Below are 23,601 nucleotides of genomic sequence, written 5' to 3' on the forward strand. Positions count from 1 at the left end.
AATTTAGAGTTCTGATGGATGTGGGGAAAAAACTGTCCTTAAGCCTCTTTGTCTGTACTTTGTGGGACCTATAGTGTCTGCCAGAGGGCAGCAGCTGGAACAGATTGTGACCAGGGTGGTATGGGTCCCCTATGATGTTCCTGTCTCTGCTGAGGTAACGAGGGCTGGCAATGTCTTCCAGTGAGGGCAGAGAGCAGCCGACAATCCTCTGGGCAGTGTTAATCACTTTCTGCATGGCCTTTTTGTCTGCCGCCGTGCTTCCAGCGTACCACACTATGATGCAGTAGGCCAGGATGCTCTCTACAGTGGTTCTATAGAAGGTTATCAGAAGTAGTACCCTGAGGAAATTGAGTCGTTTCTGAGCCTTCTTCACTACTGCCGTGATGTTTGTAGACCATGAGAGCTTATCCGTGACGTGGACCCCCAGGAATTTAAAGGACTGGACCCTGTCTACACACACTCCATTTGTGAGGAGTGGGGCCAGATCTGTGCCGTGTTTGCGAAAGTCCAGGATTATTTCTTTAGTTTTCGTGGTGTTCAGTGTGAGATTGTTCACCGAGCACCACAAAGACAGTTTGTTGACCTCATCTCTGTAGGCCGACTCATCCCCTCCTGAGATGAGTCCGACCACAGTGGTGTGGTCATGATGTGTCAAATCATGATTTTCCACCATGATTTGCAAATAAATTCTTTAAAAATGTGATTTTCTGTTTTTTTCCACATTCTGTCTCTCATGGTTGAGGTTTACCCATGTTGACAATTACAGGCCTCTCTAATCTTTTCAAGTAGGATAACTTGCACAATTGCTGGTTGACTAAATACTTATTTGCCCCACTGTACATTATATTTACATATTAATACATTACAGTCTTTTCATATGCTTATAACTGCAGTATTTAATAAATACACCTGTATATCATTGTACTTGTGTACAGTCATACCTATACTTATGAATGCCTCTAGGTACAAAATTTTCAGTTAACGATTTTTTAACAGCAACATTCCACCGACCCTAAACACTGCTCAAATTCTACTCAGGCATTCATGCAGAGGAACAAGTATACAACTTTCTGGAATGGCCATCTAGTCACCAGACCTGAATATTATTGAAAATGCTCAGAAACCGTCAAACCTGACTGAACTCGAAATGTTTTGTAAAGGAGAATTGTCAAAAATACCTTCAACCAGAATACAGACCCTCATTGGAAGCAATCGGAAGCATTTAGAGCAGGGGTCTCAAACTTGCGGCCCGCGGGCCAACTGCGGCCCGCGGGACGATAATTTGCGGCCCCCGTCTTAATATGAAAGATCGATTTTTTTTTAATTTAATTTATTATTATTTTTTTTTTTTTATTATTTTTTTTTTTTTTTTTTTTTTTTTACCCCTTTCCCCATGATGGCGCCGTTTAAGTGGCAGCCAGTGGCAGTAGCTCTGTCCACTCATGTTTTTCTTGTTTTACAGCATGTTTTACATGAAAAATTAGAGGGAACATTGACATGCACCTGCTTGTGGCAGGTGTGATACTGGTGTGCCGATAGCGAGCAATGATGATGTCGTGACCGGATGATTCGCCTAAAGACGTTTCGCCGACGGACGTTTGACAGACGGACAGGTCGTACTAGTATTTGATAGTTTAATGATTAAATACAAATACTAGTATTTGTATTTAATCATTAAACGCTGTTTTCAGCTGGATTTGACCGAATTTGAGAGCATTTTGAGCCGTTTGGCGAATGGACGTCTATAGACGTTTTTTTGCCTCCATCGCGATATCATCCAGTATTTGTATTTAATCATTAAATGCTGTTTTAGGATGGATTTGACCCGATTGCTGTCATTTTACGGCTCGGTTCTGCTACATCTGCCTGCCCAAGTGTGCTTATTCCCAGACTGCCATTGATGGTAGACGAACATTGATTTTTACTATAATTTGGACAACACCGGCGGCGGGCCGGATTAAAAATCCTAACGGGCCGTATATGGCCCGCGGGCCGAGGTTGAAAAACTTGTACACACACGATCCGGCGGGGCGAGCGTTCGAATCCCGTTTCGGCGAAACCTCCGTTCGGCCGAATGAACGTTCGGTGGAACGTCCATTCGGCGACCTGCCCGTCTGTCAAACGTCCGTCGGCGAAACGTCTTTAGGCGAATCATCCGAGTACCGATGATGTCGCTCACACTGGTACTCAGTGCGCTCAGGGAGGTTGTCTTTCTGCTCAGACCAACAAAAAATTAGAGGGAACTTTGGTTCGGAGCTGAATGAACCAATCACAGTGAGGTATACGGCTCTGGAGGGCGGGACATCGGCCGGAATGTCCAGTGCCTCGCTCACTCACTCATTCATTCCTCCAATCAGCTGGGCGGAGGAGAAGCCGTGAGGCCGATCACTCCGCTCGGCGCGCACACTCCTCCGCTGCTCTCAGCATAGAACTGAATGAGGCGCTATGATCCGTGATCCAGCCTGTGTCAGTGTCTGTAGCCATCTCCGCGATTGAAACGGAGAGCGAAAGTGCACATGCGCCACAAACCCGCGCGACTGAATGTGAAAGATCAACCCGAGATTCATTCCAAGTGGAAAAACATATTACAGAGCCCCAGAGATGTCTCTTTCAAAGCCTGCCGTGAAGAGAAAGGTAGGTGATGAGCACAGACAGTTTCAAGAAAAGTGGGGAGTGCAATATTTCTTTGTTGAACACAGGGGCACCCCGACGTGTCTCATTTACACTGAAAAAGTTGCGGTGCACAAGGAATACAATTTGAAACGTAATTGTACTATGAGACATGCTGAGGAGTACGAAAAATACCAGGGAGATGAGAGAGCCAACCAGGTTGCCAGTCTTAAAACACGTCTTCTGAGGCAACAGGATCTCTTCAAGAAGGCTACCAAAGACAGTAATGCAGCAGTCAAAGCTAGCTACGCCGTTTGTGAGTTGATTGATCCTGTGCTAAGTGATCCCAAATGGCTCATGGACTTGGCTTTTCTTGTTGATATCACACATGAGCTTAATGTACTGAACAAGAAGCTACAAGGCCAGGGGCAACTTGTCAGTGCTGCCTATGACAACGTGAGAGCATTCTGCACTAAACTTGTGTTATGGAAAGCCCAGCTCTCTCAGACAAACCTTTGCCATTTCCCAGCATGCAAGGCTCTCGTGGATGCAGGCACACCATTCAGTGGTGAGAAGTATGTTGAGGTCTTTTCGAAGCTACAGGAGGAATTTGATCACATATTTGCAGACTTCAAGACACACAAAGCCACATTTCAAATTTTTGCGGACCCCTTCTCCTTTGATGTGCAAGATGCCCCTCCTGAGCTTCAAATGGAGCTCATTGACCTGCAGTGCAACTCTGCACTCAAAGCCAAGTTCAGGGAGGTGAGTGGAGAAGCAGACAAGCTTGGGCAATTTTTGAGAGAGTTGACCCCCAGCTTCCCTGAACTTTCCCGAAGGTTCAAGCGGACCATGTGCCTTTTTGGGAGCACATACTTGTGTGAGAAGCTCTTCTCCACCTTGAACTTCAATAAGTCCAAGTACAGGTCCAGACTTACTGATGAGCATCTTCAAGCTCTACTGAGGGTCTCCACTGCTTCCTCCCTCAAGCCAAATGTGACTATGTGAGAAGAAGCGCTGCCAGGTCTCTAGCAGCAAGGAGTAGGCAAAAGAAGCCGTGTTCAGAATATTTCATGTTCAATGTTCCATTCAAGTTCAGAAAGTTAAAGGTTAAAGAGCTGTTAATACAGACATTTGAAACGGAATAAAAGATGGAAAGTTTTATCAGTGCTTTTCTTGTGGAAATCCTGATTCGGCCCAGTCTCACCCAGACTCGGCCTCTAGCGGCCCCCAGGTAAATTGAGTTCGAGACCCCTGATTTAGAGGATCTACTAAATATTGAAGTACGCATTTTTCTGTTGGGGTGTTTCTTCTTTGGGGTTATTGTTACCAAATGGCGGGTTATCCCCCAACTTCAACACCACTCAAAATATAAAACTAACATTTACAAATATATTATAATGCAATGCTAATCAAATAAGTACAATCAGTTTTATCTTTCTTTATCAGAGAGTGATTATACAATATCTATATTTTAGGAATTTCTTTAAACAAAAACAAAAAACAATCAGAGCAAAGTGTTTTGTACAGGAACCGTTTGAATAGGTGTTAATCTGTATCCCCGCATGAACGACATTCACAACGGCTAAAGACAACATGATGGCAAAAGAAAGCACTACTATAGCATTTATTTATTATTATCACAACCTTTCATTTCAAGTAAGAGGGTGAGACTGAAACGACTGTGCTAGTGTCGGGCTAGTTTAAGAGCCACTTTTCAAGTGTCCCGAAGCTTGGAAAAGATCAAGAAAACATATCTAACAGTGTGATTGACATACTCCCAGTGAAGCGCCAGCCTTATTTGTCATAGAATGAGCACATTGCATTTATTTGTAATTGTTGCACAAGAAAAGCTAAAAGTCTGTAGTTTGTGTTTGGCCATTTATAGGAATGTGTGCATTTCTTATTTTCTTACCAGTTCCTGTTTGCACATTGAGAGCCGTTTCCTGTCCAGCTGCGTCAGGTGGTTGGACTTTACATGAGCCTTCAACTGCCCTTCTACTGCTGCTATAAAACGCCTGCAACGTCACGTAGTTTCGTGAACCAAATTAAAAAGTTAATTTATCACTCTTCATATTGTAGTGAACAGCTGCATACCTGGCACCCATGCAAAATGCATTGACTGTTGTTTTTAGTGTCTCCTCAACCCCAGGAAAAGACTTCCTGTGGAGTTCAGTTGCCCTGGTCACTCCTTCCTCCTGTCAGTGGATGTGAAGTTCTAACAAATATTTGACTTGATGGTAGGCAACATTTATCTTTGTTTTTGTGAGCATGCACGTACCAACAGGAATAGAATGTTCTCCAGCATGTTAGAGTTGTACAGCCTGTAGGTTCTGTCCTCCCATTGACTTAACACATTGATGCATGGCTTTTGTTTTTCCAGGGGCAAATACATATAGTACCTAAAACATTATTAAGGTGCAAATAAACACATTATTAAAACACTTGATTCTATCTCTGTTTATAGGTCTGTCTGTCAAACTAGATTGCAATCTAACAGGGAATAATGTTGAGTTAGATATGACCAATTTAGCAAGACACTTAAATTCAATGTACAATACTGTATTCATTTTTTGCACCCTAATCATAGCATCCACCTGTTTCCCGCAACGGGAATTGGTTTTTGGGGAACAGTGATGGAGTTAGAGCTCCTGCTGGGGTCTTGAGGCTCTTTGGGTAACAGTGGAGAGGAAGGGGAGGCCCTTTCAGTAAAGTCCAGCACTTGTCCCCGGCGGCTGTGGCCTGGACTCGGAGCACTCAGGCTGGGTTGAACAGCAGGCTCTTGCACATTACCGCAGTTGCCTTCGAGACAAAAACACACACAACCACTCATTGTAAAACCAAAAATTTAAGAACATCTCTTCGTTTCTGTCACAGAGTGCGGGCATGCAAATGTAAAAGCGGATGGATCCAAATGCAGGGAAACAGGCGAGCCACCACAACAATATACTCAAATGGTTTTGATTAAAGAGAACAAAAACAAAGTGCAAACAAAAGCAAGGAATCCACAATTGCAAAAATGAACCAAAAGCCGTAGCATCAAACATACCTGGGATACACACTGTCACGTACTCAAAATACATCCTCACCAGCCTATAACCCTTTGACATGACTCACTTATTCAATTCAAATTCAAAAGCCTTTATTGTCATCATACACAGCTGCGTATAACGAAATTGGTGGTGCTACTCCAAGCTTTTCAAAGTGTGTTTTCCCAGTAAAAAAACATAAATAGTAGTATAAAAGTATAAAACTATAAAAAGTCACATCCCGGCTAGGTGTATTCTGTTTATATTATCAATCAAAGCCTTGTATGTGTTCACATAGATGCTTATTTGTCCTACACTTTCCACACTTATCTTGAGTCATAATTCCTCCTCTGTTTTAAGTCTTGGCTGTCCAGAGAGGTAGGATATATTACAACTCTAGCTTGAAGGATCCTGTCAGTATTCTCAAGGCCTAAGTGCTAAATCAATTTAACTAACAGATTAGTTACCTGTAGAAAAAAATGCTTAACATATTTTCTGGCATATAAACCGCCCCACGTATAAGGCGCACCCTTAAAATTGCCTTTAAATCGTTGATTTTTACAATTTCTTGCTTATAAGACGCCCCGCGATTCATAATATTCACCTCCATATTGATGGTTTTAATAGTGATTACAAATGTGTTACTTTGAAGGGAAAATCTTAAGAAAAATCATTGCATCATTTGTAGAGCCAGATAAAACTGGAACCACACACAGGATGTCTTCCACAAGGTGGGGACCTTCTGCAGACTGAGACTGAGGTTGTAATGATGCTGAATTACTCTTCCAAGCTTATTCGCACAGCAGTAGTTTGGAGCTGAAGAATCAACAGTAACAGAGTACAACACTCCCGATTCTCCCTTTCCGGCCTGTTAAGCGCTGACAGCTCTTCCGGGCAGGGATCTCACTTTCTGCATAATAATAGATGGAATGATTGGTCTGAAGCGTCCCTTCTTCTCCCGGCAGTTTTGTCCAGTTTTGGGTTTCCAGCGGCATCGAGGTGTTTCTCTTTCTGCTGCGTATTGTTCACAGCTGATCCCATGTGTATGAAGAGCGGAGTCATGGCTGGATGATTCCAAAAAAGAACTAGCAGAAAGAAACAAAGCTAATAGAACAAAGAAAGTTGCAAAAATATTAAAGTAAAAAGTATAAAGTACAAAGGAAGGTATTAAGAAATATTAAAATGTAATAAAAAAAATAGAAAGGCTGTAAAACAGAGAAAACGAGTAAGAGCGGACGGAGCTACTGCCCCCGGCTGCCGCCTTATGGCGCCATCTTGAAAAAAAAAAGTTCCTTGTTTCCCCATGTCATCCATGTCAGGTTTGGTTTTGTTATTTATTTCTAAGTCCTTGTTATTTTCTTGAATCCCCTCCTGACTCAGTCAGTCAAGTTTTTGTTACACCACTCCACACAATCAAAGACATCACACCTGTACTTTTTCTTCAGAATTCTTAGGGCAGCTGTTCAACATATTGGCCATGTAATATTTTTACTCAGATTATGATATCACCAGTCTTGTAAAAGTCTGGCCTGAATGGTGTACTGTAAAAGATTCAAATTTAGACACTAACCAGTTAGAAGTTTCCATGATTCAGTATTCATGTAAATCACTCTAATTTCTACCGTGATTAAAATGAAGCGGACACCAAAGATACCATTGATTTCAAATGCACCAAACCTGATGTCAACACATTCACCTGCCCTAAAACATAATTTAAAGCCTTCATTTTGGTCGCTTAAATTCAGACTTCTTATTAATCAATGGACGACTTGGCGTAATGGCATTAGTCCCTTACCCAGTGAGAACTCAAAAGTGATAGGCTTGTCTCCAATTTTTCTGTCAATCAAGGTGGCTTCAAACAAGGCTCCAAACAGGAGAAAGTTCTCTCTCTTCTCAGTGTCGAGCTAAAATAAAACATTTGAGCCATCATCAACTGTTTCTTTCGTTTAACTAAGCATGCATACAGGCTGTTACTATTAAGAATAACATTCTTACGGTACCCGGATGTTTCGTCGACGGACACTTCGTCCCCGGACGTTTTGTCAAACGGACGAAACGTCGAACGGACGTTTGGTCGACGGACAATTCGTCGCCGGATTCGCCGCCTGACATTTCATCGAACGGACAATTTGTCGCCGGATTCGCTCGCTCTCAAAATTTTGTGGTCTGAGAATGTACTTTAAAAAGAGGTTTAATATTAAGGCAGGGGCGGGCAATTCATTTCACAAAGGGAATTAACCTGTGGCTATAATCTTACATATTTACATGTATATGTTCATTAATTTGTATAGTCCCTTTATCCAATAAATCTAACTCAAACTCAAGTGCAGTTCAAATGCAGTTGCCAGACGACCAATCCATTTAAAGTGGAACCTCTGGTTGAAATGTACTGTTGACCAGCAGAGTGAATGAATGGGCTCTTTAACTGCCAATCGCCCAATGAAAATGGATTGGACGCCTATTGCCGTCAATGGCAAAATATGAGTTAACCTCACACACTGACTTGTCTTAGCTTTTCTGTGGAATTTTTTCTATTCAATACTGGCAGATTCTTCAATGCACAGCACAACAAACTGACCAGGGGTGCTACTACAACTTGAAGGCCATGTGTTTATCACCATTGGTTTGTTCATTTATTGTTGTTTGAATAGGAAACTACGTTCATTGGAGAAAAGCCGACATTAAACAACATTCATTAATCAGCATTACATAGGAAATAGACCGAATTATTGCTTCCCTAAATCATTGTTTTACTGGTCAGTCAGCACCATGGACAGGTCACATCTGTTCAAACTGGACAGATGACCTCTGAAGCCCTGATGCTGCTACACAAACTCAAGAGACTTCACGAGAAAAGTTGCCAAGGTGCTATTGTGCAATGTGCGTTCTCTGCAAACAATAAAGCAGTAGGTTAAGTACGTCTGATCCCAGCAATTAACACAATTTTTTTTTCAACAACAAAAAAATGCAACCATTCGCTTTCTTCAGAAACTCAGAGTCGATCACTTAGCGTCGTAACTAAGAAAACACTACGGCCTAGTTCCTTATTTTGTTTCCGGAAAAATGTCTACATAAATGTTTTGTGTGCAGTGTGCCTGTCCCTTTTAAGTCACATCAACATTGCAAACGTGTCAGGGCGACATTGGCACACAGGGATCTGTAAATCTAAATATAGCCGTGTAATGTTGATACCTAAACCTCTTGCAAATGCTGCGTTCACTTGCTCCTCCAGAGTCAATCACACTAGCTACTTTGATCAGAATTAAGTAAACTTCAAAGAATACTCAGTGAAATGCGCTATTTTTTGCCCTGACATGTTTGCAATGTTGATGTGGCTTAAAAGGGACAGGCATAACACAGGTTAATTCCCTTTGTGAAATTAAATGCCCACCCCTGCCTTAATATTAAACCTCTTTCTAAAGTACATTCTTAGACCACATAATTTTGAGAGCGAGCGAATCTGGCGACGAATTGTCCGTTCGCCGAAATGTCCGGCGGCGAATCCGGCGTCGAATTGTCCGTCGACCAAACGTCCCTTCGAAGATCTGTCCGTCGACCAAACATCCGTTCGACAAAACGTCCGGGAACGCATTCTTACAGTAGGGGGAGATTCCACTGGTTGAACCTCTGCCGCAGCTTTCCCTTTGTCATCATCATCTATACCTCCAGATGACCCGCCACCTACTCCTCCGGTTGCTGGTGTCTTAATGTCTTTTCCTCCTGTCTTCACCACCTTGATATCCTTTACAGGCTTCACCAGATGGGAGATTTTGGACACTGGGCCTGTCCCGCCTGATAGTATCTCCACCACCAGCTCTAAGAAGACACGCCCCCTAGATGCAGGAATTTGAAAATCTTGTTGGTTGATTGTTGATTGTGCGAAACTCCAGTCATTTATTAAACAAACCGAAAAGCGACTCCCTCTCCAATGCCCTCGTTAAGCTCAGCTGTGTCATCGCCCAAAGAATTTCTGACAGAGCCATAAAAGTTTATCCAGGCAGGACCAAAAGTGGGTAAGAACCCTGAAGAAACAACGGGATCAGGATTGTTTCCAAGCCAAATGTTTCTATGTCATCAAGCTTGCATGGATTTTCTTACCTCTGTCACCATCCTGTTCATTGGAAATGCGTCTCAAGTCAAAGTAATGGGTTCCTATGGCAACATCACTCATACTTCCTTCATCCCAAATCTATGAGGACAAGACTTGGTTGCATAAAAACATATACAGCAGACACTGGGTTATTCAATGGTTGAACTTTTCCTGAGTTGGGAATCTATTCAAGTAACTCTCAAATGACCCTCTCATTCTGTCAACTATAAAATTGTGTCTTTACATTAAAGGGCAGATATCCTCAACAATTTAGTTGATTGGCTTAACTGCCAAAGCATTCATTCATTTTCTAAATCGTTTATCCCCGCAAGAAGAGTGGCAGGGGGTGCTGGAGACTTTCACAGCCAACTACGGGCACCAGGCGGTGGACAGATCGAAGGTTCGATCCCTGGTCGGTCCTCAATGTGTGGAGTTTGTACGTACTCCAGAGCTTGCGTGGGTTTTCCCTGGGTACTCTGGTTTCCTCCTAGATCCGCAAAACATGCAGGGTAGGCTGGATGAACACCCTAAATGGCCCCGAGGTATGAGTGTGAGCGTGAATGGTTGTTCGTCTCCTTATGCTCTGCGATCGGCTGGCCACTGATTCACGGTTTCCCCCCACCTGGTGACCGTAGTTAGCTGCCTGTAGGCTCCAGCACCCCAGTGGCCCTTGTGAGGATAAGGGGTTCAGAAAATTACTAAAGAAATATATATATATATATATATACATATACGTGTGCGCACACACACGTATATATACACATATATATACATATATATATATACATACATATATATACACATATACATATACACACATACATATATACACATATATATACATACATATATACATATACACATATACATATATATATACATATATATATACATATATATATATACATATACACACATATATACACACATATACATATATATACATATACATACATATATACACATATATACATTTATACACATATATACATATACACACACATACATACATATATATACACACACATATACATACATATATATACATATATATATATATACATATATATACATACATATATACATACATATACATACATATATATACATACATATATATATATACATACATATATATATATATATATATATATATATACATACATATCTCTCTCTCTCTCTCTCTCTCTATATATATATATATATATATATATATATATATATAGTAATACCTTGAGATACGGGACAAATTTTTCTATACGAGCATACAGCCAGGTGTGGTCAACGCTAGAGGCTGCTTTTGAGAACAACATGGGCACTATCTTTCTTGTCGCAACTCCCTCGTGTAAATGAGCACTGATCGGAGCGCTCTAAGATGGCTTGGGTGGCGCAACCCTTCCCTGAAATGCACAGATAAACTGTATAGTAAATGCTTTGCGAGATCACTGTTCAATTGTTTGTAATTCTCTTCACTCATTCAGACGTTTTCTGTAAAGCTATTTCAGTTAGCCATGGGCAGTAGGCGAAGTATACCGTGAATTGGTTGCCAGTCACAGGGTACAAGGAGCCAGAGAACCATTCACACACCTATATAAACACACACAAACACACACTCATACCCTAGGGGCAATTTGGAGAGTTCAATCAGCCTATCATGAATAATTTTAGGATGTGGGATATGCAAATTTCACAAAAAGAGTCAGCGCGGGATTGACCCCTAATTTGACATGCTAACCACCCTTCTACTGCGCCACCTCTTTTTTTATTGAGATGAAAAGAAAAGTTCAATAAAATCAGAGTTTAAAACAAAAACATGTATTTAGTGGTATTTATGTATATAGTGGTAGCAGCAGCATATTATACTAAAGTCTAATATTTCCGACCTGGATCTTCATCCTTTGGCACAGAGGAGGAAACATCTCTGTGAATACAATCTGTTCATTCCATACTGGATCTGCATTGGACTTCTGTGTGGAAGTACGACCCTTAAAATTGAGAACAAAAAAAGAAGCCTGTACAAGTGGACTGGCATGCTTTTTTGTTTTGTTTTAAGCACTAATTGGGACAAATCATAAAGTATTTACACATTACTGTCACACAATCAGTACGTGACTCACCACTTGCTTGAAGAAGCTAACAAAAACGTAAGGGTCAATAAGCGCTGTGTTGTCTCCTATGAAGGCTTTGGTCACATTGGCCATGATGCTGGAGTTGTTGCGGGGAAGACCTTCGGCTCGATAGACCCGAACAGAGAAACGTGCCCAGGGACGCTCAGATGGAAAGCCTTCAGGTATAAGTAGGTTCCTGGGAAAATGATTTTGAATGTGTGGTAGAGGAAAAATATGTGTTAGCGTATATACAACGTTTTGATTAATAGTAAAAAATAAAATTGCTTTAAATACTTTTCTATCTGCTCTTCGGCTTCACTGGTTTTAAGACCAGGCTGCATAGCATCACCCTTTGCCGAAACAATAATGTCACACTTAATGTAACCTTTGCATCCCGTGCGAATGTCACCAGGGACTGACAGCATTGCCCACTTGTTGATAAACTGGTGACCTAAAAAAGAAAAACTAGACGAGATAAGATAACCAGACACAGGGATTATTAAAATGAAGAAGGGGGCAGACGGGGAGAAGGGGGGACGGGGAGAAGGGGGGACGGATGGACGGGGGGACGGATGGACGGGGGGACGGATGGACGGATGGACGGGGGGACGGATGGACGGGGGGACGGATGGACGGATGGACGGATGGACGGGGGGACGGATAGACGGATGGACGGGGGGACGGATGGACGGATGGACGGATGGACGGGGGGACGGATGGACGGATGGACGGGGGGCCGGATGGCCGGATGGCCGGATGGACGGATGGACGGATGGCCGGATGGACGGATGGCCGGATGGCCGGATGGACGGATGGACGGATGGACAGATGGACAGATAGATAGATATAATTGTATATCAATGTCTGACTCTAGCAACAACATAGGTTACCAGAGAAATGAATACCAATGAACCACAATTCTTCTTAATGTCTACCTGGTTGTTTGTAGACTGTCCAGACATCCAACTTAAAGGAGCCAACCCAGAAACTCCTCAGCATCTTGGAATGCATTACCTTACCAATGGAATTCAGGAATAAGAACGATGAGTTTGAATGTCTGACAACAATCAACTTTTTACATGATATATTTGATTACGAATTACCGTCAGCTTGATGACTTTGTCAAAAAAGATCTCTTTGTGGGCAAAGAAGTCAAACACAAAATACTGAAAGAAAGAAACAGCTCACACTTGATTAAAAGGCTCATTGCGGTCAATATGATTATTTATTTTTTATTTCTCTTTTTTTTTTACCTCATTATAAAAAGGAGCGTTGGTTCCCTCTTTTACTGTCGTCTGTTTTTTCTCATCGCCAATTTCAATCACCACACTGGGGTCAATGTTCTCCCCAACTAGTTGCTTGGCCTCTGTGATATTTATAGCAATCTACATAAATACACAAAAAAGCACACACACACACAATAATAACATTATTACTACTGTAACTACTACTATGACTATCTCTTTGAGATAACAAAAACAACTGTATATAGTACGTGTTTTTTGTTTTGTTTACCTGGAAGCTCTGTGGTTTCCCTTCACTGTTGTGAAGATGTGTGTCCAGTTTGGACCTACATAAATCATTCCATTAGAAGCACACAGTTCAGGAATGGAAAGATTAGTAGTAGTAAAGCATGCAATGATGCTGTTGTATATAAATAAAAATAGGAGATTGCGTGACATCACCAAAACTTTGTAGTAGCAAGTAAAGTACCTTTTAATTTTGGGCATGATTCTGGTTCTGATAGCGGAGAATCCATGTTGATCCTCGTCACTATTTCCTTTAAGCATTGGCGACGCTTCACAAAAGAGCCCCTCTTTACTGTCTACAAAAAAAGAAACATTCTGAGTTGTAAAAAATATGGAAAATAAATACACATGACTATTAAAAGTATAATCCAATAATTTCATGACAATGCAATGCATATGTTATGAAGTTTTTGTACAACGATACAATATTTGTTTATATTTAAAGGCATATTCACAGCTGGAAAGTCCATAGTTTGTTTTCTTTGATCTGGACCAAATTACATTTGGTTCAGACATTTTTGGTGTGGTTAATTTCCATTTTGCAATTTTGCAAGCGACCCAGGACTTGACAACAAGCCTATTCATGGTGCTAGTACAAGCCTTTGTAGGACATTTGGTCAATCAGAGGGTATAGACGCAACGGCCATTATATGTTGGCATCTGCCCAAATATCTAGAAGACATTCCGCCTCCTAATTGCTACATGTCAAAAACCCAACACATGTTAGCGGATGTACTGTCAAACAATATTTCCCATAATGCCTATGGCTAGAGAAACCGGTTACGTGCATGTGTGTTTCAGCTTTGGTCTGAATCAGTGTGGTCGCTTTCCCACATAAAGTGAGTTGCACCACGACTCACTTCCAAGCAAACCAAGACCACCTCTGATGTAAGGTCTCGCATGATTTCAGCTTTGGTCTGAACCAGTGCGGTCGCTTTCCCACAAAAAGTGAGTTGCACCACGACTCACTTCCAAGCAAACCAAGACCACCTCTGGTGCAAGGTCTCGCATTGGATGTTTGGGCCACATGAGAGTTTGCTCGTTTGTATTCACGCCACTCCAAAGGTGCAGACTGTTAGAATTATTATGGAATATTCTATATGTGTAAATATCAACCTTGGAGAAATGCTTTAAGTCGATGGGTTGACTAGAATGGGCAAAATTCGATAACATTGAAAGGGGGTGTAACTTAATCCATAACATGGAGATAAAGTTTTTACAAACGGTTAAAATACTAAAAGGGGGTGTGTGTGTGTTTCAATGTGTCACAACTTTTCCGTTATTGCATTATTGGCGAATAGATAGTTAATCACAGCCACTCGCATGGCAGTCTACATGCTGACTGACTGGGGTAAGGGGCGGTGGCAATTGAACAAATTTCTATTTTTAGATATGTGGCATGTGAATCTAATACATTAATTATCTAGTTTCTTCAGGCATCAATCTTGCGGTTCGAGGATCTACTAATGCGGAGGGGATCCAGACCTTCCGGAGTGTGGAGTATTCCTGGTGTCCTCAAGAATTCGTAGGTTTTCTCTGGGTACTCCAGTTTTACTCCAACAAACCAAGATTATGGATGATTGGGGGAGCACTCAAAGCAAATTCCTTGATTATGAGTGCGAGCGTGGATGAGTGTCTGTCTTTTGTGTTTTAATTGGCTGGCCACCAAGATATATCAATATTCTAATATCAAGGTGGAATATTTCTGAAATCGCTGATAAGCCTTTCAAGGACGGCGGTGGCAGAGTAGGACAGAAACAAAAAGAAAAGAATTTCGCCAAATGAAATATTTTGATTTCTGCAATGGGAAATTTTGGGAACCTGGGGGACTAAACAAAAACAAAAGACTTATCTAGGAGGGCTACCATTTTGAGTCATGGTAAATTTCATGCCTCAAAAAAGGGGGAGGTTATATATTCAATCTATATGCAGATATATGGCCAAAACACGGGCGATTCCCCCTTATGTCAAGCTACAAAAGCTACATATCCATTTCAAAGGATACACATGGATTTTATAGAATATGTGTGGTACATAACAGTCCTAAAACAGATTGGGGAAACCTTGTTGCAGAAACTGGTCTAGATTGGCAAGCTTGGATGACACACGCGTGCGAAAAAACCATCAGGCCTTCGATAAAATTAACCCATACGGTGGGGGCATTACAAATCATAATTCAGACTGACAAATTAACTTGTGGATCTTTGTCTGACGTTTTTACTAAGTCCATGGGCAGGTGGAGAACCATGTCTATGGAGACGGTAAGAAGGTCGTCAGAGATGGAAACACCCGGATCCGCCATAGTAAAATTAAAATCTGAGATGACCAGAGAATTCATTACTGCAACGGGGAGTTCCCAAACGGGAGGCGGTAAGAAATAATTGGTTATTGTTGATGGAAAATGCAGCTATTATAAATCAAACCTGCATAACATGTATGGGGGGCCGACCTCTCTTAAGAGTAGTACCCGCGCAAATTACCCCTGATTGTGTAAAGGAGATAATGACAAAAGATGTAGTAAGCCCAAAATGTATGAAATGGAATAATGTCTACCCAGTTACAACGGCAGCAAAGGACAAGCCTAACTTTTCAACACATGTCGCGTTTAATCATTTTACCTGCTTAGTCCTCACAGGGCACGGTCCGGCACTGGGAGCGATAAATGTGACGTGGTGTGCCCACGTCCTAAAACAGACTGCACCCCTGATTCCACGTTCTGACCTATGGTGGTGGTGGGGTCAAAACAAATTATACGACTCCTGCCAAAATGACAGCAGGACTTTGTGCCTTGGTCTCACTGCTATTACCAGTGTCTGTTTTTCCATCTACAGTAGAGGAGATACAATTGGCTGCACAGAAATCCGGTATGATGGCGGGCCCCTCGCGACTGCGTCGATCGGCATGGAGAGAGGGTGATCCGACATACATTGATGCGATTGGCATCCACGGGGCGTACCAGATGAGTATAAGTTGGCTAATCAGATCGCAGCAGGTTGGGAGTATATTTTTCTTTTAATTACTCCAAACAAAAATGTTGATTGGATAAATTACCTGCATTACAATGTCCAAAAACTTGGAAATTATACTGAACAGGGATTTGTGGCGATAAAGGAACAACTGGCAGCCACTAGTCTGATGGCGTTCCAGGATCGTGCAGCGGTTGAAATGCTTCTTGAAGGAGCAGGGGGCGTATGCAATGTTTGAAAATGTTGCACTCAACAACACGCCCCCCACTGGGTCCCACACCAGGGCCAACGATGGCCTGCAGACCCTAAACCGCAAGATGAAAAAGCATCCTGGAGTAGAATAATGTCCGCTGACAGATTTGTGGCCTCACTAATAATGATTTGGCCTAATTTGTGGCATTTTCCGTAGCCCTTTTTGCTACGATTTTGACATTATGTGGGTGTTGTATTATTCCCTGCTTAAGATCTTTGATAAGCCGACTTATAACCACTGCGATTGCCCCTACAAATTCTAAATTGCATGAATTATATCCCCTACTGATGAAACGTGCTGACACCAACAGTGAATTCCAGGAGCATGGTAATTCGTTGGATGGATTGGGCGAAAATGATCTTATTTTCTGCTTTTCAGACCTGCCGAACGAGTAGAGCCTAAGCGGGTAAAATTAAAACAGCCAACGGAGATATCCCTCTCTTTTTGGATTTGTCATAAAATGAATAACAAACATATAGTAAAAAGAGGGAATGTTAGAATTATTATGGAATATTCTATATGTGTTGCAAGCATTTTTTTAAATAAGTAGTAAGGCTATAAATCAAGTCATGGGAAGATGGACTTTTTCCTCCACATTCGACTCCTCAAGGACAAAGAAAAAAAGAGGACACGGCGTTACGAACACTTCTCCCGGCAGGACCAAATGAGACTGTTATGACGAGACTCCACCAGCAGATTTGAAAATACGGCTTTGCTTACACTATAATACTACTTTGTTTACCTTATAATACATTCCTCACACTGTTGTTTTTCTAACCAGCGAGGGTGTTATGGTACTGATTACATAAACAAGTTTTTCGAATGTCGCGATTAAATACAAGGATTCAGTTACTGCAATTCAGAATGCACTGTGGACTGAGACGGCGTCACAAGGCATCTCCTTCGAAATTGTAAGCAGCTATGTTGAAAGATGTTTTTCCTTTTTTAATTAAATATTACTAATAATGATTTAAAAGGTTTGAATCATTATTCCAACACAGACTAAAGACATTTTAAGTTTAGTCCGGACCAAATAGGGCAGATAAGGATACAGACACTCCCCTACTTACGAACGAGTTAGGTTCTGAGCGATTGTTCATCAGTTGAATTTGTTCGTAAGTTGATTCAGTGTTATATTTTGTATTATAATTTATGTTTAAGGCCTATATAAGTATAGTGAAGGTTTATATAAGTGCATTTGTATGTTTAAGGCTTGTATAAGTAACCTGCATTGGTTTGTACTGAAAAAACATTTAACGAACGATCGTCGAACCATTCAAGTTGTATGCCCGTGCAACGCTCATCATTTTCTCACCCGCATCAAGCTTCTTTATTAGTGCCACTTTCGTTTCAAATGAAATGGCTTGCCTCTTCCTTGCACTACCACCCTCACTAGAAGCCTTTCGCTTTTCACCAACCATATTGAATAATGGATGCACGAGATATTTAATGATAAAAATGTTCTTTGCGCACTGGAGATACGTTCACGCACTTACGCACTGCAACGAACTGGGCAGAGGAAGGTGGATGCTGGGTGAGCTCTCACAGCGCCAGGCGTCGGTATTAGCGGCGGAAAGAAGCACTACAAGAAGTAGCCAAAAGAAGCCAGGCTCACAGAACAAAGAAAGTTGTTAAAACATTAAAGTAAAACGTATAAAGTACAAAGTAAAGTAAAGAGGAATGTATTAAGAAATATTAAAATGTAATTTAAAAAAAGATAGAAGGGCTGTAAAACACGAAAAACATAAGATTATACAGAGCTACTGTCACTGGCTTCCGCGTGACGGCACCATCTTGGAAAAAAAAAAACTCTGCGCAGACATGTTCGTATGTACCGTTGTTCGTAACTCGAATGTTCGTAAGTAGGGGAGCATCTGTACACCCTAAGTTCTCCTAATTCTCCTAGTCCTTATTATACATAGATATTGGTCACCACGTGGTGTAGAGGTTCACTCGCCTGACTTCAGTGTGTGCAGGCGCAGGCTCAACTCCCGCTGGTGGCCTTATGATTGGGGGTGCGGATGGTTGTTTGTCTCTTTGTGTGCCCTATGGCTTACTGGCGACCAGTGTAGTCTGCCTTCCGCCCGAAGAAAGCTGGGTTAGGCTCCAGCAACCCCCACAACACTTTCAAGGATGGGTGGTATGGAAGATGAATGAATGAATGATTACAGATTTTATTTGTACTGAAAAGTGATAAAAAATTGTCTTTACGATTTTAGAGACTTGTTGTCATCCCACAATGCTCTCCAATGCAAACGTGAAACTTTGGATGGGTCAAGAATGGCCAGGTTTTGTTTTAGGTGGATGAGTCCTGAGGATTTTGAAGTTCAAATTGGTTAATGTAAGTGAATGTTCTGAGAGTATCACACACGATGATTAACCAATATCATTGCGATCAGCCATAGCAAAATTTAATTTATAAATCACCAAAGAGGGAAGTGTTTTTTCTGTGAATGTAAGCATTTTTTTTATAATGGTAATTGGACTTAACTATAGTAGAAAGTGGTAATAGTGTGATCCTTCACCACTTTGCAGCTTCAGTACATCATGTTTGTTTTTAACATAAGTATAAAAACAGTTCATAAAATTTTAAAATCCACGCTAAAACTCGTAAGCAGAAGACAAGGCACCGCTTCTTCAGCGCTGAAATGGGTGACACTCAGCACAGAGGAAGTGAAATTTAAGCGTATAATAAGAATGATGCGCCGATAATACAAACAGCATCGTGCCTTTTCTTCAGATTACATTACATCAGTGGCGGGCCGTCAGGGCCTTCAAGGCCTTCTCTGCTGGCCGAAGAAATATCTGAATCATATATTATATTTTGTCCATCAATACTTATTAAATAATTCCGAATTGTCTGTTTGCTTCCTTTCATTGCTTTTCCCGCTGGTTGCACTGCTTCCAGATGTGTGTTTTCATATTGAAGCATTTAACCAATCACATTTCAGCCATTATTTGTTGCCAGGGTCAGAAATCTGCCTCAAGCCCTTCACAATCAGTTCTGCGGGCTCTGCTGCATTAAACAAGTGTCGATAAGACTGTTGCTTTAACCAATCAGATTTCGAGCTGGCAACACCACAATGCCTTGTCGCAAGCGTAGGGATACGTCATTGCCTTCTCACTGGCGTAGGTATATGTCATCGCTTTCACCAACTTTGATTGGCTGGTGATAGAGTAGGCGGGCCAAAGCTACCAAACTGTATCTGGAGCGAGCTGCACAATCAAATATATTGTTGTGTTGATTTAAAGCCATTTTCAAGTCGGACTTTTCAAGAGAAAAAAGCTGGACATCATTAAGAAAGGTCGAACAACTCCAAAGCAAGCAAATCTGTCACAACCGGCAACGAACATTTTCAGCACTAAATCGAATAAAAACGTATGCCAGAAATACAACAGGACAGACTCGACTTTCAGCATTAGCTTCGATGGCGATAGAAAAGAAGGAAGAAAAAAAGGAGGATGGATATTGTGTACAGTTAAAAAGGATTTTTGGTGAGTAAAACATGGCTATATTCCTAAATAATATTTTAATTGTATGAGGTTATTATTGATTTTTTTGTGTGTTGCAGCTGTAGATGCAGTAGAGGTTTTATAGCCATAAAATAATTTTTGAGGGTTGGATTGAAGGCGTCGCTAGAAAATGCACCGACCGCCGCTGCATTACATACATACAGTTGATGTACAGGTAGATGTTTTTTTCCTGCTTGGCATTGCTGCCTGTCCCACCTTCTCCGGCGCCCATGGGTAAGCTGCAGGGTCATCAGACAGGAACCACCATTCATTGATGTTTCGCTCCTTTAATCCTGGAATATCTCCTGGTGGCGGAGCAGTGACAGAGACGTCTCCCTGTCACCCCCTGATGCTGATACCTGTTGCCTACTGCAGCCGTTATTGGGGTTAGTTGTTGTTTCCCCACCTCCTGACCTTCCTCCTCAGCCAGAGCCAAAAGCTACTTTTCTCTGCCTCCTCTGCCAGCTCTTTTATGGCTTTCCTCGGGTTGCCTCCAGTCACCCCTGCATCTGTCAGGGGACATGTTGCTAACAGCTTAACATAGCTACGGCAGCCAACCTCGACTGGGTAGATGGTGCACTTCCAGCCAATTTCCAGGCACTCAGCTGCCAGCTCAAAGTATTTGGCCTCCCTGCGCTCGAAGGCGGCCTCAATCCCCTCCTCTGATGGCACTGTTAGTTCAATGAGTCAGGGCACCGCTTTTGCCTTGGAGGACCATACCACAATGTTTGGGCGGAGCGTTGTAGTGATGATCTCCGTGGGGAATCGAAGGTGCCTGTTGAGGCCAACCTTCATGTCCCACTTCTGACCATGGGAAAAGGGCCTTAGTGTCTCTCTTGGCCTGGTGTATCTCTTCCCCCCCTTCCGCGACTAAGTTGGCGTGGTTCTCTGCTGTGGTGATTTTTTGCTGCTCTGTCGGCATCCCTCCAGCACTTCAGCTAGTTTCCTCAGGACCTGGTCATCGCGCCATCTATAGCGCCCCTGAGGAAGTGCAGTCTTGTAGCCTGACAAGATGTGCTGGAGGCTAGTGTTGGGAGCGTTGCAAAGTGCGCAGGTTACGAGGACAGGGAAGCGTGTCGTAAGTTGCGCGAATGAGAAAGCTGATCCTTGCATGTGCGATCTTCCATAGGTCGGAACAACTGATGTTTCAGTTGAAAACTCCCTCCCAGGTCGACCAGCTTCCTTTTCGGCCCTGCTTATAGCGCTCTTCCCCCATCCTTGTCACCTCTGCCACCACTATCTCCTTTCTCTCCTTACGGTAAAGGAATATAAAAGTTTGAGCTTAAAGTAGTTCATTAGATGTTGCTACATCCTGTGTATGAGTGTGTGAGACTGTAAAGTGCTGAGTGTGTGACTGGTGGAACAAAACAGGATGTGTGGGGGTGCAAGAGTGGAATGTTTGCAGATGCAGAGACGAGATAAGCCAGAGGCAGTTGGTGGAGAGGAAAAGTACAAACAGGAGGAGCCAGCAAGCGATTCTGCAGGGGAAGAAAGACCAATGAGCAAGCTAAAGTTAACTGCAGTAGTACTGCATATTGTGTAGTATAACTCATTACTGGGAAACTCGGATGACGTAGTACGTCTGCTGGTGGCAACAGAGGCGTACAGAGCTGTGTTGAGAGGGACCCGAGACCCAGGTGCTTGTATTAGATTTGTGTGTTAGGAATAAATCCACTTGTGTGTGAAAATGCCGGCTTCCTGATACCTTTCTATTGCAGAACGAGCACGCATATTGTTGGATGAGTGGCAGTTGGGTAAGGTCACAAATTGGAGTCAGATTACTAACTTGAGTTTATTTTGATTTTGACTTTGCTGAGCTTGGGGGCATGATGTTAAACTCAGCCGTTGGTGGTGTGTATACCCTGGTGTTCCTAGTGGGACGTCTCTTAGTTGGTCGCTGTACTGCCTTCTGACGTGCTGTTCCATTAGCTCCATGGTGGTCTTGAACTTTCTGGACTTCTCCTCTGGCAGTTGTCTGGTGTGCTTGAAGGGGTCCTTGCAGAAGCTGACTCGCTTTTCTGCTTCCGTTTGCTACGCTTGCAGATGCGTTCAGCTCTGCGAAGCCTGGATAGTCTTTGCCTGACTGTTAGGTTTATCCAATTCCGGTTTATCCTTAGGTATTTCCAAATTCAGCTTTCAATAAAAAAGGCATCTGTAGTCACATCACCATTTAATTCTTGCAAGAAGAGAATACATCCACCCGCTCGTCCGGTCAAGATTATTCTAACGAGCGGCATTATGTCCTGCCCATTTAAGGCCTCAAATCAAAACAATTACAAGGTTATCGATTCGATCCAATTACGTAAGCAAGAAACAAAACAATTCCATAATCAAGCAAACCTAGCGTCAAACCTAGCGATAGCCATCCGCTGAATCAACAACAATTTAAGCGTCCTTCACAGATCTTCATTGCGAACCTGTATCTGGGGAAAGGGTTGAGGCGTATCTTCCAGTAATCAGTCCTCGGAGCAAGGACTCAGTGTATCGTTAAGTCATTGCGAACGTGTATCTCTAGCTGGAGCCAGCTGTCCTGGAGAGTGACCTTGTAGTAAGCGTTTGTCTTCGTTGAAAGCACATAATAATTCTAACTCTAACATAAAAGCAATCAACACATATATATATATATATATATATATATATATATATATATATTGTTTAATATAGTTACACATTTAGGATGAGCATTACTATTCCTAATAAGCAAATATATTGATTAATATAGTAAGCATGTATATTATAAGGCTTTATATTCATTGCAAACACATTTATAATAATGATTACTCCAACACTGACCTTTTCCCACAGGACTTTCAGGCTCTCTCTCTCTGACTGGGTTCCCTTCCTCAAGTTTTTGCGGAGTTCTCGGCATCTTTGCACGCGCTGAGTAAACTCCTTTTCCCTCCTCCCCGTTTCTCTTAGGGTGGTCTTCTGTTTGTAGGTAAATTTCACCGAACCTGTCTCTGTAGGTCTAGTATATCCCCAAACATTTTAGGCTTGGCTTTGACACCTCCCTGCAACCTTTCCTCTGGATACCAACATGATTAAAACCAAAGCCAAGACCTTTTACAATAGCTTAGCTAATAGCGCAGACAATGAAAATGAACCTGAGCCTTATTCAAGTACCCCGAGTGAGGCTCCTCGGCCGGCAGAAATTGCGATACATTTTGTGCTTCCAAGGAGGCATATTGATAAGTTCTGTGATGATGGTCCTCTCTATCTGTTTACCAGACAGCTCTGCAGTATACTTAGGCTCCCCAGACTTTTAATGGGTTGCTCAGAGAGGGGTATTCTTTCTCTCCAGACGACAAAAGTGGTGTTGTCGTTTCTGACTTCTCTTCTGAGTGACAAACTCTGGGATTTGGAGGGTTTGCTCTTCATCCTGGTCCATGACGTCAACTCATCCATCCTCTTCAGCAGTCGAGAAGTGCATGCTGCTGTCTGAAGGAGGGCTGGTGACGTCATCCATATAGCTCTTCAAGGGGGTAACCTTTGTCCAGTTGGTA

At 42.2% G+C, this 23,601-nt stretch overlaps 1 protein-coding gene across 11 annotated transcripts in view; it reads right to left on the minus strand.

The window, feature by feature from the left end:
• fer1l6 (fer-1 like family member 6) overlaps nt 1-23,601 on the minus strand; it is a 104,108-nt gene that overhangs the window by 70,301 nt on the left and 10,206 nt on the right. For 7 of the 11 annotated variants that reach the window (XM_077617257.1, XM_077617253.1, XM_077617259.1 and 4 more), the window contains 16 exons: nt 13,551-13,662; nt 13,353-13,407; nt 13,091-13,222; nt 12,941-13,003; nt 12,773-12,851; nt 12,132-12,288; nt 11,847-12,033; nt 11,613-11,714; nt 9,738-9,828; nt 9,547-9,661; nt 9,238-9,472; nt 7,435-7,543; nt 5,208-5,412; nt 4,892-5,012; nt 4,708-4,808; nt 4,526-4,628 (listed from right to left, as the gene is read on the minus strand). In XM_077617257.1, coding sequence (XP_077473383.1) covers nt 4,526-4,628; nt 4,708-4,808; nt 4,892-5,012; nt 5,208-5,412; nt 7,435-7,543; nt 9,238-9,472; nt 9,547-9,661; nt 9,738-9,828; nt 11,613-11,714; nt 11,847-12,033; nt 12,132-12,288; nt 12,773-12,851; nt 12,941-13,003; nt 13,091-13,222; nt 13,353-13,407; nt 13,551-13,662 — 1,967 coding nt within the window. Of the gene's footprint in view, nt 1-4,525; nt 4,629-4,707; nt 4,809-4,891; nt 5,013-5,207; nt 5,413-7,434; nt 7,544-9,237; nt 9,473-9,546; nt 9,662-9,737; nt 10,049-10,961; nt 11,130-11,612; nt 11,715-11,846; nt 12,034-12,131; nt 12,289-12,772; nt 12,852-12,940; nt 13,004-13,090; nt 13,223-13,352; nt 13,408-13,550; nt 13,663-20,314; nt 20,346-23,601 lie in introns of those variants that run through there. The other 4 variants (XM_077617258.1, XM_077617260.1, XM_077617261.1 and 1 more) reach the window with 4 other exon arrangements.

The sequence above is a fragment of the Stigmatopora argus genome, chromosome 13 (genome assembly GCF_051989625.1).
Source record: "Stigmatopora argus isolate UIUO_Sarg chromosome 13, RoL_Sarg_1.0, whole genome shotgun sequence".
Taxonomy (NCBI): domain Eukaryota; kingdom Metazoa; phylum Chordata; class Actinopteri; order Syngnathiformes; family Syngnathidae; genus Stigmatopora; species Stigmatopora argus.